This window comes from Poromitra crassiceps (assembly GCF_964638095.1).
Source record: "Poromitra crassiceps genome assembly, chromosome: 4".
In the NCBI taxonomy this organism is placed as follows: Eukaryota; Metazoa; Chordata; class Actinopteri; order Beryciformes; family Melamphaidae; genus Poromitra; species Poromitra crassiceps.
In genome coordinates this window covers 14,247,219-14,263,876 of record NC_139626.1, presented here as the reverse complement: position 1 = coordinate 14,263,876, position 16,658 = coordinate 14,247,219, and the positions used below count along the sequence as shown (strand labels likewise).

The 16,658-nt window shown below is 44.3% G+C and overlaps 1 protein-coding gene across 2 annotated transcripts in view; it reads right to left on the bottom strand.

The window, feature by feature from the left end:
- LOC310775981 (histone acetyltransferase p300-like) overlaps positions 1-16,658 on the bottom strand; it is a 97,489-nt gene that overhangs the window by 25,587 nt on the left and 55,244 nt on the right. For both annotated transcript variants that reach the window (XM_083636108.1, XM_083636109.1), the window contains exons 15-18: positions 15,742-15,805; positions 14,173-14,348; positions 11,766-11,854; positions 2,766-2,846 (exon numbers count right to left, since the gene is read on the bottom strand). In XM_083636108.1, the coding sequence (XP_083492234.1) occupies positions 2,766-2,846; positions 11,766-11,854; positions 14,173-14,348; positions 15,742-15,805 (410 nt within the window). The remainder of the gene's footprint in view (positions 1-2,765; positions 2,847-11,765; positions 11,855-14,172; positions 14,349-15,741; positions 15,806-16,658) is intronic.

Sequence of the window (16,658 nt, the reverse complement as noted above, 5' to 3'; positions counted from 1 at the left end):
ATTAAAGTCTTTCTGATTCTGATTCTGATTCTGATTCATTGGGCCCAGGCTACAATTCACTGAGAACTGGAACCAATGCAAAATTTTAACAGATCAGTATAAGAGTCTAAATTACTATGCCTTTTGTCATTGTGTTTTATCTGCAGACCAAGCAGCTTGGCTTTCCGTTCTATAAAAGCCTTTATTTTTGTATTGACTATAATTGAGTGATACAATTTATTAAAACAATCATATTATATCAGAGGTTTTCTTTGTTTTGTGTTCACAGTGATGTCAGTTAGATTTGGTTAGGTCAGAGCTATGCTCACTACATCCATACATCTACCCTAACCCTTTTTAACCCCAGGCGTGCATAAAATACAGGTTAAAAACTAAAAAACTAAAATTATATATCTATTATTATTATAATAATTATCGGTTATATCGTATCGGTTATCGGCCAAGAAGAATATATTTATCGGTCATCGTATTGGCTCTACAAATCCATATCGTGCATCCCTAGTTAGAACACTTGACCGTTTTAAACTGATTCAAACTGATGTTTTGCTATAGACCTTATTCGCTAACCCCGGACGGCGCCATATTGTTGACATCGCGTCCTGCAGCTGACAACTATAGTAACAGCCTTATTGTCATTTCTTTTTTTTTGTATTTTCTTTTTTCAACTTCAATTTTAACAAAATACAAACAAAACAAACGAACAAGCTCAGACACAGGAAAGGAAAGAAAAAAACAAACTACAAAAAACAAACAAAAACATCGACAATAATGTGGTGATGCTGTCCATATAGGGTGCTTATGTGCTTGTAAGGAATGTTGTGCGTGGGCCGCCTCCAACCTCGTCAAGGTAGGCCAGAAACGGGTCCCAAATAGTTAGAAACTGATGAAGTGAATTGTTTCTCAGGGATCTGAGCCTCTCCATCCTTATGACCGAGATCATGTCCGTCAACCACAGTTGGAAAGGAGGCGGAGAGGGGGACTTCCACTCTTTCAGGATAAGTTTTTTGGCAACAGTTGTCCCCAGTGTCAGAGACTGTTGCACAGCTTTGGGGAAGCCCAGAGAGGTCTCCGAGCAGCCGAAGATGGCGAGTCCTGCCTCCGGCTGAAGGGTTATTTTGTAACCCTTAGAGTACCAGTCAAATATTTTGGCCCAGAATATATTTTGTATATTGTCATTTCTGTTCCATTACAAAATAGCGATAGTGATGACAGCAATAAAAAACCCATAATACGGCGCCATAACTCCGGACCACATTGTCCGATCCGAAGCAAACTTGGTCCAGGTGTGCACATATGTACTCTGAGCTGATAAAAATAAAATTTTATCATTTCGCCTATAGGGGGCGCTATAGCAACATTAAGTACCTGTATCTCACAAACCGTAAGAGCAACTGTTCCCAAATTGGGTACATAGGTGCATAGAGTACTCTTCTACTCTGGCCTAAAAGATTATACCGATTGACCTCACGGTGGGCACTATAGCTGCCCTCTTTACGTTTTGGTTCGTAAGTTTGGAACCGTAGCTTCTACGATCAAAATTCTTTCTGCCCTAGTTTCCTTGGCTCCTCCCACTTGTACTCACAAAAGCCCGCCCATTTCCCGCCCACAACTACTTAGTACACCCTAGCAACGATCTACCAAGGCCCTATTCATAGTATTCCGATGATGTCACAAGCCTTTTTCCTACCAATATGGCGCTACAATACACCATACACAATACACAGCTCATTGGCTGTAAGTGTCACTTAATTGTAATCACCTGTTAATTGATCACAATCACCTGTTGTTTTCCTACCAAAATGGCCGTGTGGTGGTGTAACAGAATACTATCAATAGCAATCAGCCGAAAACACCCTTGCAACCGCCTAAACACGTCCGAGCTACACAGTGCCGATTGGGGCTGTATTTATACTGGATGGGAGGGCAGGGGCATTGCAGGGAGGCGGAGCATCGTGACACAGCAAGCACAATTAAATTTTCTCTTTTTTTAGATGCAATTCCAAAGATTCTCATGATCTGGACTTTACCATATTTATTTTCTATACTCTTTCTAAATGGTCCAGCCCTCTGCAGGAACCTTGTAAAATGCATTGTAAAAACAAAACCTCAAGTGGCAAGCAGAGTTGACCAGTTTACTCACCCATGAAATACTACACATGAAATAAACTCATATCATACTCAAACTCAAAATCATAAACTTCACATGCCCACGGGAAACTTGTTGAGCAACAAATGAATTAAATTAACAAGGCAGGTATGGGAAATCTGACAATTCCCAGCTGTATGTTGATTTTGAGTGAAATATCACATTGTCCAGTTATACAGATCGTCTTTATTGTGGCTATTAAATGCTACAGGGAAGTCACAACATGGCTTTGGTTAAGTGACAGATTTAAGATGCGAGTGAGTAAGATATCATTTAAAAGATAATTTAAGAAACTGAGGTGGAAAACAACAAATTCAGATACTTCCACTATTTTTTCAGTGCTCGTCCAATATTACAAGGTTTGGTCATGACTTCAGGAATGGCAAATGAAAACAACACCTAAATTCAGATATTTTCACGATGTTATGACCGAAATATGATTTTTTAGAGTAGGATCAGGCATCTGACACTCGCTGGTAGACAACAATCTTTGGCAACTGAGGATAGTTCATAAAAAGGGACATTTTCAGCTTTCAAAAGCAATCAAATGGCAGGGTTAGCTTCCTGTTCTCGTATAGAGCCAACACTGTATTTAAGTCAGTAAGCAGTCAAAACTCACGCCTGTGGCTGGCTGGGGTCGTCGCCGAGGGAAACCGTCTCTCCCTGGATCTCGTTGAAACACTTCTCGCAGAAGTGGTACCTGTTACCAAGAAGCCCAAATAGTCGTGAACTACACCGTTCCCCACAGCACAGCCAATCACAGACAGCGCACGGGAGAGCGGTCGCCAATCAGGACAGGCCACAAGAGGGCAGAAGCAGGGGGGAGGAGTGCAGGACAGCGGGGAGTCGTCATCACAACAGCCAGTCACGTTTCAGGATTTGTGGGGGGGGGGGGGGGGGTTGGAGATGCATGGTTGGTTGAGGCGAATGCAAGCCAATGCAGATACCACAGGCATGGGAAGGGTGGACAGACAAGTGAAGACGGACCGGGGGGACGGGACAAACATCCAAGACAACACGTAGCAGAAAGCCGAGGCAAAGCACAGATTAGCCATTTGGACAACAATCACCGTCACACCTAGACACAGCGGGAGCAGGATCAACAGGGGGTCAAACGGGAGAGGGGGACTGGAGGAGGTCATAGCACAGGACAGATGCAGACACTGAACAAATAAGACGCTTTTAACTTAAAGTCCCTGGAAACCAGAAATATTTCTTTATTATTTAGCATTTTGAGTTCATCACATCACAGGACCCTATGTTAATAAGCTACCAGCCAAATTTGAACGATGATGAACGTTGCAAAGTATATAAATTTAGGTTTGACAGGTGTGGCAAAACGCATGAGATTTCATTATTTTTTAGAGTGTACTTTCTCCCGCGGAATGTGTGGGCGTGTCCGTCTGCAGCAGGGACATTTATCTCCTCCGAGAGAGAGAGCGCGAGAGAGAGGGGGGGGGGAGGGAAACGGAGAAAGAGATCAAGTTACACAGCACTTGCGAGTGTGTGTGTGTGTGTGTGTGTGTGTGTGTGTGTGAGAGAGCCACCAGCCTGTGTGTCTCTCGCTCTCTCTCACTAGTCGAGAGAGAGAGAGAGAGAGAGAGAGAGAGAGAGAGAGAGAGAGAGAGAGAGAGAGAGAGAGAGAGAGAAAAGCACATGGCCTGGCTGAAACCCGACACCTTGCTAATCTCACAAGCATAGCGCTTGGCAGACGCACACAGAGGGAGACGGACAGCAAGGGAGCGCTGTCACTGGGGGCAAAGAACGGACTTGCCATAGGTGGGTGCGGATTGCGCGCGTGTACAAAGGTTATATAGAGCTTATGACGTCATAAGCTCCTGCGTTTTAGCACCTCACGCACTGCTGTCTTCAATGAGGAAGTACTTTGTAGAATCTTGTAGAAAAGTGGCGATTTTAAGGCTTTGGGTTGAAAGTAATGTATAATAATTTCGGAGGCACAAAATTACTAACATAAGACCCTAAATAACATAGTTAGAACGTTTTTGTGGATTTTGGTTTCCAGGGACTTTAACATTGTAAATTGCCCCTAGCTTACTTCCTGTTGCAGTGTTTGCTAATACAATAGCGGACAGGAAATAAGTTGGGTTCAAATGAAGCAATAAGGCCCAAGAGGCCGTGGTTCACAGTGATTTTACAACAGCTACTGTAAGAGGTGTTGTAAAATCACGGGAAACCATCGCGTGAAAACCATCTATAGGATCAAAAGCACAGACGACTGTTCAGCTGTCCATTCAGACAAGCAGCTCATTTTAAAGTTGGCACTGTCACATTCCAGTTGGGTTATATCAGGGTTGTTGAGAAACGTCAAACACAGGAGACATCTATGTTATCACAAATTCAAGTGTAATCAGAAAATGTTTGGACCAAAGGCCAACATGTTAGAAGAGCAGCAAAAAAACTCAAGATTGCAGCATTGGGGCCTCTTATTCCCTTATACATACAATACAAAGAAAATGGCCAATTACTGTGCGGTAGTTAGTCCATGGGCCAAGGCAAAAATCGGTACCACCTGAGGTGACCGCACGATTTTGTTATTTTTGTCTTCCTACATGTCTCTAGTTTATATTTTGGTATGATAACCCTGCCGATTTGGTAGCTTAAGGATAGTTATCACTCTGTAAACAAACCTACCCCCATATAAATGACAAAACCCTGATTTCTGTGTATTAGTCCAGATGATATGTGAAAATGATGTTCCCTTTTTCGTAAAAGCATGAAACTTGGTACACTTATAGTTTGGGGCCCTGTACAGTTTCAGAAATTGAGCCATCGCAAAAATGCCTTGTGGCGGCCATTTTAATTCTGCCATAAGCAAATTATGTAGTTTGCATCATATCTCTTGAACCACACATGCTAACACTGAAAAGGAGATGTCTATCCCAACGTTTTCATGGTCAAGGATTACAATCATACCATATAGAACATCATAAACTGTTAAAGTGACTAATCAATGGTGAATTTGATGACGTTGTGAGAAGGAAATGACAGTATCTGACAGTAACTTCAAAGCCATGACCATTCTCTGGCTAAGATGTTTTGATGAGTGATTTGACTTATTATAGACCTTTTGTTAAAATAGCGCCCAGGTCCCTCCTAAAGATCCTGGGATTTTCCTTGCCAGATGGCCAAATCCAAGATGGCCACTGGCGCCTTGTTAAAAATTTGACTTTTGACCCAGAGCACATAGAATAATGTATGAAGACACTTTTCGGTGTAAGTCAACCACGAGGAATCCGATTCTGACATCAGTTTGACATTATGGCATAGTTTTTACCCAGAATTCCAAGATGGCTGCCATCCAGTATTGTGGAAATGTAACTTTTGAATGGGAAGGTATACTGTGCGTTTGGGGTTTACCACAAGGAAGGAGATTAAGGCCTTGGCCACACTGATCTGTCAGAAAATGGACAGAACGGATAGACGGATAGATTTATGTCCGTTGCATGTACAAGTAACCTACTTGTACAGCAGGTGGCGGTAAGCACCTTGAAGGTCTCAGCGACCCGTCTATAAACCGAGAGAAGAAGAAAGCTGGTGTCAGCTAGCTGCTAGCTCTGTGCGCTACGTTACTTATGTGGCAATAAAATGCCACCGAATGACCAGATTAGATGGTGAAATCAGACGGTGACACTGACTATCACGTTGTACAACAGCGGGATGGTGTACACAGCATTAATTATAACCTCCTTCACCACCTCGGCCGCCATCTTCTTTGAAAAGTTGAAACAAATCTTGGAACGCCTCCTCTCCAGACCTCGACTCTGATTGGCTAAACGGACAGTGACTATCCGACCATCCGATACGTCCACCCAGAAAAAGTTCATCCCTCTTCAACTTTCTGTCCATCAAAACGTATGCAAATTTTCTGGATACGTACGCTTCTGAGTGCTCCACGGACAGTCGGACAGCTGTCATTGAAAATGAATGGAAGTGAACAGAGAAATGAACGCACACGGACAGACACCACGGATCAGTGTGGCCAAGGCCTAACAATGGTGGATGTTTTGGGAGTCATTTCAGAATTATGTTCACTGAAAAGATGTTAATGTCAACACCCATTTTACCTTGGTACTGCTGTACCAACTACCCCCAGGATTTCTTGCATTAAAATATTTAATGAATGTAGATAAGTAAAATAAGCTCTTTTTATTAGCTGTAGCTATAGATTCTGAATCATCAGATTCCGCTCATCATCTTTAGCCAAGTATGCTGTGTCATACCGGTCGATCACACAGATGATATGTCAACATCACCATGGCGGGCAAGGATGATGGATGACACCTTGTGGACATAGTCCGACCACTTGTATGGGGTGCCATCTTGTGTCTGCCGATCCAATTGCTGACGGAGTTGCCATCCTCTAGATCATGCCCATGTCAACGAGAGTGATGTAGGGTTCTTGCAGCCCTACAGATTGGAGATAGAGCTTCTAGATGCGCTTGCTCTTCTGCGTCTTCCTGTATGTGCTGTTGGAGTTGAATAAGGCCACACATTCATCAAAAACACAATGTTACAGCAACTCGTGGAGGTTTACAAGTTGACCACAACCAGGTCAATCACTGCCTTGGAGCACTCCACTCCATCTCAGCAGCTCCTACCTTGAGTTCCTCCGCGGGTAGTCTCGCTTGCCAGACTCCCTCCCTACAATGGCAGAGTCTGGCTGCTAATACCTCCACCCTGGTATAGGGGAAAAAGGCTCCGCTCAACTTTACAACTATCCACCAAAAGTATCAAGCAGGCCTGCTTTATTGCACAATCCAGATCCAACCGTTTTCAGCATGTAGCAACGAGCTAGCATTGTTGATGCTGTTGTTTCACAGTGGCACAGGCATTTGAGATAGACAGATTCGACACGGAGCAAGTGGAAACGAAATCCATAAATGGTCGCCACCAGTCAGTCAGAGCGGGATGGAGCATGCATGCAGGGAGGAGGGTGGAAGATGATTGTGATGCTGCAGACGCAAAGTGCCACTGTGTGTAAATTCAGCTCGAGCAGGACCCTGGCCATTCACACCAGATGCACTGCTTTGCTCCGCGCCGGTGACAACTTGTACTGACTTCCTATCTGGCTTCACACAATCACTCGCGGGTCTCACACAAAAATAGATCAGACGCCGAAACAATCTCTACATGGGGCGAGCCGGCCGCATCACGGCTGGTCTGACTGAACGGTCTAATGTGCTAACAAGTGTGCCAAAATGAAACTGGCTGCGCTTCCAGATGCTTCGTCACTTCAGCGTCTGGTGTGTTTGCACCTTTTCGCGTCCATTTTGAGCCATGCCTGCATACATGAGATCAACTCCTTCCCATTTGACCTGGCCTCCCCAACCCTCCGCACCCTACAGTCTGCCTGCCTCTGATTAACTCATTGCATACTTAAAATCAGCCCTTGCTGCATGGAGAGGAGAAGTTGACCAGATTCTTGCAAGTCCCGGGAGCCCTATCTTCGCAAAAGCGGTACGCCGCGCGCAATGCAAATTGGGGGAGTGCACAAGCGCATGCCTGTTATAATTTTACTGGACATAGTCGTGCCACAATCAGGCGTTTCTGCGGAGAATACGGGGCAGCATCTCTTACGCGCTAAAGAAAAGCACCTCTTACGCGAAAATCTCTATGCTGTGCAGTGCAGAGTAAAATTCCTTTTGGATATGTCATTACACACGGACGTGCCACGCCAGGACATCAAATTCTGCTGCTAAAATGAGATATTAGCAGATAATTCAGTGAGGCAATCAACTATAACTCACTGAGAAACTTTTATCACATCACAAAGAGGGAAATTATTGAGAAAATTGAGAAAACTTGTTGGACAATGGACATAGGCTATTCACCTTCACCTATCCCATAGTCTCGCTGGCCAGCCTCCCCTCCCACGCAGGTCTCCATAGTGGGATGGCGATGGGCGGCGCTTAGTGGCAGTGCCCTTGGAAAATAGTTTGCAACAATCCAACTTGCCCTTTTCAGCATGTAGCAACAAGCTAGCGTGTAGGTTTCTGCCGTTGGCTTGCTAGCTAGTTAGCGTTGTTGTTTTCACTGAGGCGGCAGGGCACTATTTACAGCGACACACAGGGAGGAGGGAGCGGAAGCTGCTCTGATTGACGTGGTCGGAGCCAATGACAGTTTGTAATAAGCCGGGAGCAGACATCCGGCAGCCACTGAAACAGTCGCTCCAATGGGGAGCAGCTGTAGAGCAGGGGAGGGCTTATCCCAGTTGCCTGTTTCTGTGGCGCCAGACTCCTCTCCCGGTAGGGAGTGGAGGCTGGCCAGCGAGACTAATGTAATTATGAAATTACCCTCAAAACACAATAATTGTCATTACTAAACCATGTTTGGTAGGCATGAATTTGCAATTAAAATAGCTATAATTCACCATTGTTAATCTCCGTCCTTACTCTAAAAATGATAAACCCCAAACACCACATACGTATATGTTGCCATTCAAAAGTTAAGTTTTCATGCTACTGGATGGCAGCCATCTTGGAATTATGGGTCAAAATTATGTCAGATTGTTAAACTGATGTCAGAATCAGATTCTTTGTGGTTGGCTTACACTGAAAAGTGTCTTCATACATTATTCTAGGTGCTCTGGTTCAAAAGTAAATTTTTCAAGATTGTACCAGTGGCCATCTTGGATTTGGCCACCTGGCAGAAAGTCGCAGGATGTTTGGGAGGGGCCTGGGGGCTATTTTAACAAAAGGCCCAAAGAAGTAACCCTAACCCAAATTACTCATCAAAAAATGTTAGCCAGAGAGTGGTCATGGAATTGAGATTATACCATCAGTTATCAGAAACTGTGATTAACTTCTCACATCATTAAATTCACCATTGATTAGTTACTTTAACAGTTTATGATGTTCTATATGGTATCATTGTAAGCCTTGACCATGAAAACATAGGGATAGACATCACCTTTTCTGTGTTATCATGTGTGGTTCAGGCGATATGATGCAAACTACATAATTGACTTATGGTGGAATTAAAATGGCCACCACAAAGCATTTTTATGATGGCTTAATTTCTGAAGATTTACGGGGCCCCAAACTATATGCGTACCAAGTTTCATGCTTTTATGAAAAAGTGATCATGATTTTCACATATAATCTGGACTAATACACAGAAATCAGGGTTTTGTCATTTATGGAGAAGGTTTTTTATAGAGTGATAACTATCAATAAGCTACCAGATTGGCAGGGTTATCATACCAAAATATAAACTAGAGACATGTAGGAAGACAAAAATACAAAAATTGCGCAGTCCCCTTAGGTGGTACCGATTTCACCATTGGACCATGGACTAATTGCATTGTATCCTTCTCAAAACACCACTGAATTCACCAAAACACCACTGAATTCACCATTAACTATTCATGTGAACAGTTTATGATGTTGTATAGGGTGTCATTGTAATCCCTGACCATGAAAACATAGGGGTAGACATCACATTTTCTGCGTTATCATGTGTGGTTCAGGAGATATGATGAAATCAGGGTTTTGTCATTTTTTGGGGGTAGGTTTGTTTACAGAGTGATAACTATCCTTAAGCTACCAAATCGGAAGGGTTATCATACCAAAATATAAACTAGAGACATGTAGGAAGACAAAAATAACAAAATTGTGCGGTCACCTCAGGTGGTACCGATATGTCAAAATTTCAGCCTTGGCCCATGGACTAAGTAGGGTGATCAAATCCCACCGGAAAAGGAGAAAGGAGATCATTTTATCCAATACTACAAATATATATCAACACAGAAATCAGTCAATCTATCTTTGTGAAGGAGGAAAACGTTGCAATCTCTTGTTTTGCTGCCACCAACACGGCAGCATCTTTCCTAAACGCCGGTAACTACTTTCCAAACATTGACAGTTTATTTTTGAACTATTACAGTCATTATTTATGGCTTTGTTTAATCAAACTATGAATAATTTGAAGAATGTGATGAGAGAAGCCGACTTTTAAAATGCCAGTGCATTAGGCAGCACATGAAGGTATAAAGTAACAGGGAACATAACAGTGAGGGGGAACATTTATTCCCAGGGAAACAAAATTATCCAGACAATCATAAAACCCACTGTGTCTTATATTGTTATCTCTAGCTTTCTATGCAAGATATCAACTGTTCAGTCTTGATATGCGAATCATTTAAAGCCTTTTTCACCCTATAGTTCATTGGCTCTGGTACGAGTCAATTGATAAGTTTGTAAACTTCAGTGTTTTCCCCTGGCGTCCGGGTAGTGTAGCGGTAGATTCCCTGCCTACCAACGCAAGGGGCGCAGGTTCGCATCCTCGTGTTACCTCCGGCTTGGTCGGGCATCCATACAGGCACGATTGGCTGCTGTCTGCGGGAGGGAAGCCAGATTGAGGGTATTTGTCCTGGTCGCTGCACTAGTGCCTCCTCTGGTCGGTCGGGATGCCTGTTCAGGGGGAAGTGAACTGGTGGGAATAGCGTGATCTCCCACGTGCTACGTCCTGACGGTGAAGCTCCCGCTGTCAGTTGAAAAGAAGCGGCTGGCTACTGCACGTATCTCGGAGGAAGCATGGTGCTAGTCTACGGCTCTCCCTAGATTGGCAGAGGGTGGAGCAGCAGCGGGGGAAATTGGCCAAGTACAATAGGGGAGAAAATGGGGGGAAATCTGAAAAAACATAATTAAAAAAAGAGGGGGGGGGGGGGGGGGGAGGGGGGGGAAATCGTGTTTTCCCCTTAGTTTGGTTTCTTTTCACAATGAAGAATCCAAGTGAACCAAAATTCATCACTACAAACCACGTGTCTGGGGCGGGGGCAAGAAAGTCAATACAGGCAGAAGGTCCTGTGTCCCGGTCCTGGACTAGTGCACATTGCTATGCAATTTAACATGGTCTAATGGCAGAGTTGGCATTTTCTCATAACTGGGGTGGGTGGGGTCGTCATTGGGTCATGCTACATACACCCTTCCATGAAGTTTCATGAAAATCAGAACAGTAGTTCCTCCGTAACCCTGCTGACAGACAAACAAACCGCACCTCCTTGGTGGAGTTAATGATCTGGTCAAAACTCTAGCAGTAGAATGCCAAATGCACCTGGGAAATGTCTTGAAACTATTATCCTGCGGGGGCGTCTGGGTAGTGTCGAGGTAAAAGCACTTGCCTACCACCAGGGGGCGTCTGGGTAGTGTCGAGGTAAAAGCACTTGCCTACCACCGCGGAGACCCGAGTTGAATTCCCGGCAGCAGTACTTTCGACTTGGTCAGACGTTCCTACAGACACCTGCTCGCTGTACTAGTGCCTCCTCTGGTTGATCGGGGGCGGCAGAAGGCATGGAGCAACGACCGGGACAGCAGGGGGAATTGGCCAAGTACAATTGGGGAGAAGATGGTAGAAAAATTGGGGGGGAAAAAACAATAAAAAAAAGTCTGAGTGGGATTACTGTGTTCACACCTGCCCAAACTAATCACACCAAGAGGGAAAACAAACCAGATTGATTTGAACTGAACTAAAAGCGCAGGTGTGAAAACACCCTTAGTCTCCTTCCCTTAATCTCTTGCCATAATCCCTCCCCTCTTTTCAACAACCCAACCATCCGGTCTCCCTCACCCCTTCATTTTGTGACTGATTCCCTCCATACCTGTTCTGGTAGCTGAAGTAAGCAGCATCTCGGGGAATAGTGCACAGCTGCTTCCCATAGCAGCAGAGAGTCTGAGGTGAAAACTCCAGCTGTGGGAAAGAATCAAAGACAGATGATCAGGACTGCAATTTACAATTATTTTCACTAGAAATATTGCACGCTTCACAAAATAATTTCTAGTGTGCTTGACTGCTCTCAACTGGCATGCGCAGTTGAGCAATTGTGAGCTATACGCTATGTGCGCTTCGCACGGAACCCCCCCCCCCCCCACAGTGTCTCAATACGGAATTTAAAATTTAACGATTTGTAATATTTAAAAATATATATCGGCAGGGAAATCAAACTGGGAATTGATAGTGGAAATGCATTTGGAATGGATCCAGTCTGTTGGAAAGACTGAACCTGGTTTCTCAATGGAACAAAATCTCAGTTCCCCATCAATACAACAACGCTAGTGATTTACGCATCAACTTGGGGGACCGACTAATACCTGGAACAGGTATCAACACATCTGGAATGAGTCTTTGCCCAACCAGATGGCTTGACTGAAACAGCATACATGGAGGCTGAGAAAGCCCCTTGGAATTAAAAGAGCAAATCAGCCAATCAGTCATTTGTGTGCAAAACCAAAAATAGCTGTGTCTAATGAGGCTGAAATGTGATATGGTGGTGGCATGTCCAGAGCCAAATTTAGCTATGGAGCAGCTTCAACACTTCCATATTCAGATGTGAATAAGGGGACTAACATCCATATCTGAAACACATGCAAAACATTTTTCATAGACACACCGACTGCCACCATCTCATCTTACCATCTTATCAAAACTTTCATTCTTTTGCATATTTTTTTACTCCATCTCTGCCTCCCTCCTTCCCAGCCCATCGATCCCTCCATCTCTAACTAGGGCATTTCTGGTGTTTGAGTTTTCAAGACCCCAAGACCAGAGAGGAGGTGCACTTCTCAGCTTCTAAGAAACACTCTACACATTACATCTACGTTATGTCAACAGCTCCAGAAAATCAATTCACTGTAACAATTAATTTCTTTATGAACAAGAAAATTCTGCAACTTTTCCAAAACTTTCAAGGATTTTACTAATTCCATGACTTTTCCAGGCCTGGAAAATGATATTTTAAAATTCTATGACTGACCGCGTGAATCCTGGGGAGACGCACAGTAATGGGTGCTTTTGCAGACAGGTCTCTGCCCATTTTCAGAAAGCCAGTTTTTGACAACATGGACCTCTGCCTGTCAGGGGTTTAACGAATGTTGTGGCTGATCAGTGTCAGGTTGGTGGCCGAGGAGCTATGATGAAGTAGGGATGGTATCGTTAGGATTTTATCGATATTGGTACAGATACTGCTTATCGATACTGATACTTATCGACACTCTTATTGATACTACTCTAATAATTTGGTGCAAAACAAAGACATGACATGAAAAGATGGGAAAAGTTATTTTGTTATTAACTTTTTTGCAGAAATAATATATTCACAATTATGAATATGATCACATGGTCATGGTCATTTATGAAATCTAGGCCACCCATGTAATAGAAATGTGCAATTATTTTTGAAATTGGAGTCCTATTACAACAAGAGAAAACTGGTCTACGGTACCCATCCCTATGAAGAAGTCATTCCTCTTGTTCCGACTTTCTTCCGACTTACATTCCTGATTAAGCTGCAAACCCCCTACCAAATTTACATTTTCATCCATAGAGACACTGCATGAAATAGGCCACGCCCATCACAGGGGAAATCGCTCCGTTCACTCCCATTCACCAGCGTCATTTTCCTTGAATTAAACATAGCTAAAAGCTGTAAAAAATTGCCAATTAAAGTTTTTTTGTACTCCCGAGCAAAACAAGGAAGCCATTGAGCATTCGCGAGAAGAAAACGTGGATTTAGCTGTCAAGGAAGTAAGTTGGAGTGTTCATCTTCCATATATATGATCTTTGTGTGCAACTACGTGACATAGGAGAACGCCAGCGCGTCTGATGCCATCTGTCTGATGTTACACCAGCGTTATTTTCATTAATTTAAACATGCCTAAAAGCTCATGTCATAGTATTTCACTGCAGGCCACTGTGTGGGATCGTTTATCCAGCGTTGTTTGGGCAATGAAAAGGGACACTGCTCCAGGCCAACTGAGTTCATTTTCTCGATGTACCTTTCCCTCTCCGTTGGAGGAAGTGTACTGAAATAATCTTTTGACATTATCTTAAAAAGAAAACTGTCCAAATCCCTGTAAAACCCCGCAAAAGTTCCTCCTTTCGCCCCGGTTAGCCGCGGTTTGTTTTGCTACCTGCAGTCGTCAGGCAGTGCTTCCTTGTATTTTCCCCCGTCTTGGGCGTGGCTTCTGAATGATGATGCGTTTTGCAGTGTCTCTATCCCTGTATCTCACCTTCCTCCCACAACAGTAGCCCAGGCTCTGCATGACGGGGTCAATCTCCTGCTCAAACACCTCGGCCAGCTTGGAGCAGTACTTGTAGACACGGGACGTCTTGCGGTTGTAGAGCCAGGCATTGTTAAACATCTGCCAGATGTCGTCCACGTACTGCCAGGGCTCCTGGAACACACCTACACCCAACATTCAATGTGTCATAATACAGCGGCAAACTGAACAGAGCTGGCTCCTAGACAGAAAAAGGAAAATCAAGACCAGCTACTAGTGTCAGGGTTTCCGTTACTTTTACCGTTATAATTAATCAAAGTCCGACAAATAAAAAATCTGCCGGTCACCAGGGCCGGTGAAAATAATCCCCATGCAGGGAGAGAAAGAGATAGAGATGAGACATGAATGAAACATTAAAAAGTATTTTTTTTTTAATAATAACAATAATCGCTAAAAATTCCACATGATCGATTCCATTCCTTAACGATCAATTATCGATTTTCGATAATTGATGAACATCCCTAGTATATACTGTGTAGTGTATATACTGTGTAGTGTACTATCAAATAAGGCTGCTGTGGCTCCACCCCCTCTGCAGATCTGGTGAGAGTTGTAGACGAGCACATGCTGCCTCCAATACATGTGCAGTCGCCAGCCGCTTATTTTCACCTGACAGCGAGGAGTTTCACTGGCAGGACGTAGTGCGTACGAGGATCATGCTATTCCCCCCAGTTCCCCTCACCCTGAGCAGGCGTCCCGAACAACCAGAGGAGGCGCTAGTGCAGCAGGTGTAATGCACAAAGTTGTGTAACAGTATTTCAACAAAATACAGGATGAAGATTGAAGAAACATGATGAAAAGTGATGTGTGGGCGTCTGGATAGTGTAGTGGTAGATTCCCAGCCTACCAACACGAGGGTCGCAGGTTCACGCCTCCGTGTTACCTTCTGCTTAGTCGGGCGTCCATACAGGCACAATTGGCTGTGTCCTGCGGGTGGGAAGCTGGATCAAGGGTATGTGGTCGCTGCAATAGCGCCTCCTCTGGTTGGTCAGGGCACCTGTTCGGGGCGGAAGGGAACTGGTGGGAATAGCGTGATCCTCCCACGTGCTACGTCCTGCCGACGAAGCTCCCCGCTGTCGGGTGAAAAGAAGCGGCTGACAACTGCGCATGTGTCGGAGGAAGCATGGTGCTAGTCTACGGCTCTCCCCAGATCGGCAGATGGGGTGGAGCAGCGACTGGGGCAGCAGGGGGATAATTGGCCAAGTACAATTGGGGAGAAAATGGGGGGGGGGGGGGGGGGTCAGAAAAAGAAAGAAAGAAAAAAACTGATGTGTGTCCCTGGAAACGGCATGAGTGACTTACTACCTTTTTGGACCAAGAATTGACAATAGTCAAATTCTGTTTCAAAATGTTGGCTGTGGCTGGTAGGTTTGACTATAAAACTAGTCTTCTGGCAAAATACTGAAAAAGTCCAGGGGAATTTTAGAATTTATACAGTCACTATGACTAGTAGATAAGTTTCAAACCCTGACTACAGTTATGATCCAAACCGTGCAATATTAACCAACAAGTACTAACCTGTGTCCAGCTTTCGCTTGATAGTTGACAAGTCCATGGGGGTTTTCACAATATCAAAGTAGTCCTGTCGGATCACAAGAGGCATGTGTCAAGGCCAAGTGGCATTTAGAACAAGGGCAACTTCAGCCCAGGACCACATGAGTCATGTAGCAACCAGGCCACCTCATGCACATAACACACATCATCAAGGATCACACTCGGCGGAAATTCTCCTTCAAAAGGTAAACACACAGAATTACAACACAGATAAAATGCTTCTCCTTCAAAAGGTAAACACACAGAATTACACACACACAAAATGCTTCGGCACCTTCGGCACGTCACTTATCACTCCTTTTTTTCTGGCTCCTGACCTGAGCGAGCGGGAAACATCCCACAGCGGGACCCCTCGAATCTCATCTATCTTCAAGGCTTTCTTCCTCTGACTCTCAGACACACACTCCATCACAACCATAACCACTTCTAGTGATCCTAATCGAGCGAACATCTCCAACTTTTCCTCCAATAGACTTCCCAACCTCATGTGGCTCATTAAAAAGCAGCTCTCAAGTAACAGCCTATGTGGAGCAGCGTTTATAGGAAGCTAGCCGCTGTTAGCCTTACCTGTATCGTTCCAATTGTGTTCGGATGGTGATCTGCGTTAGGCATGGCTGTAGTAATGACAGCAATAAAGTCCCCGTGGTTTGTTTCTATCTCTACCGTCCACAGACGTGAAGGGAGCGAGACGGAGGATATGTTAGCAGCACAGGAGAGGTGTGGATAGTTAGTTGAGACAGGTGAAACTTTCTGACAGCTCCTCACAGCAAAGTCTGTTCACCTCGTTCTTTTGTTTATTTATTACAGGCATTAACGGCTGCCATCGGCAGCATACAAATAACAACTGTGGGGTTTTTATTGGTGTCATTAGCATCGCTATT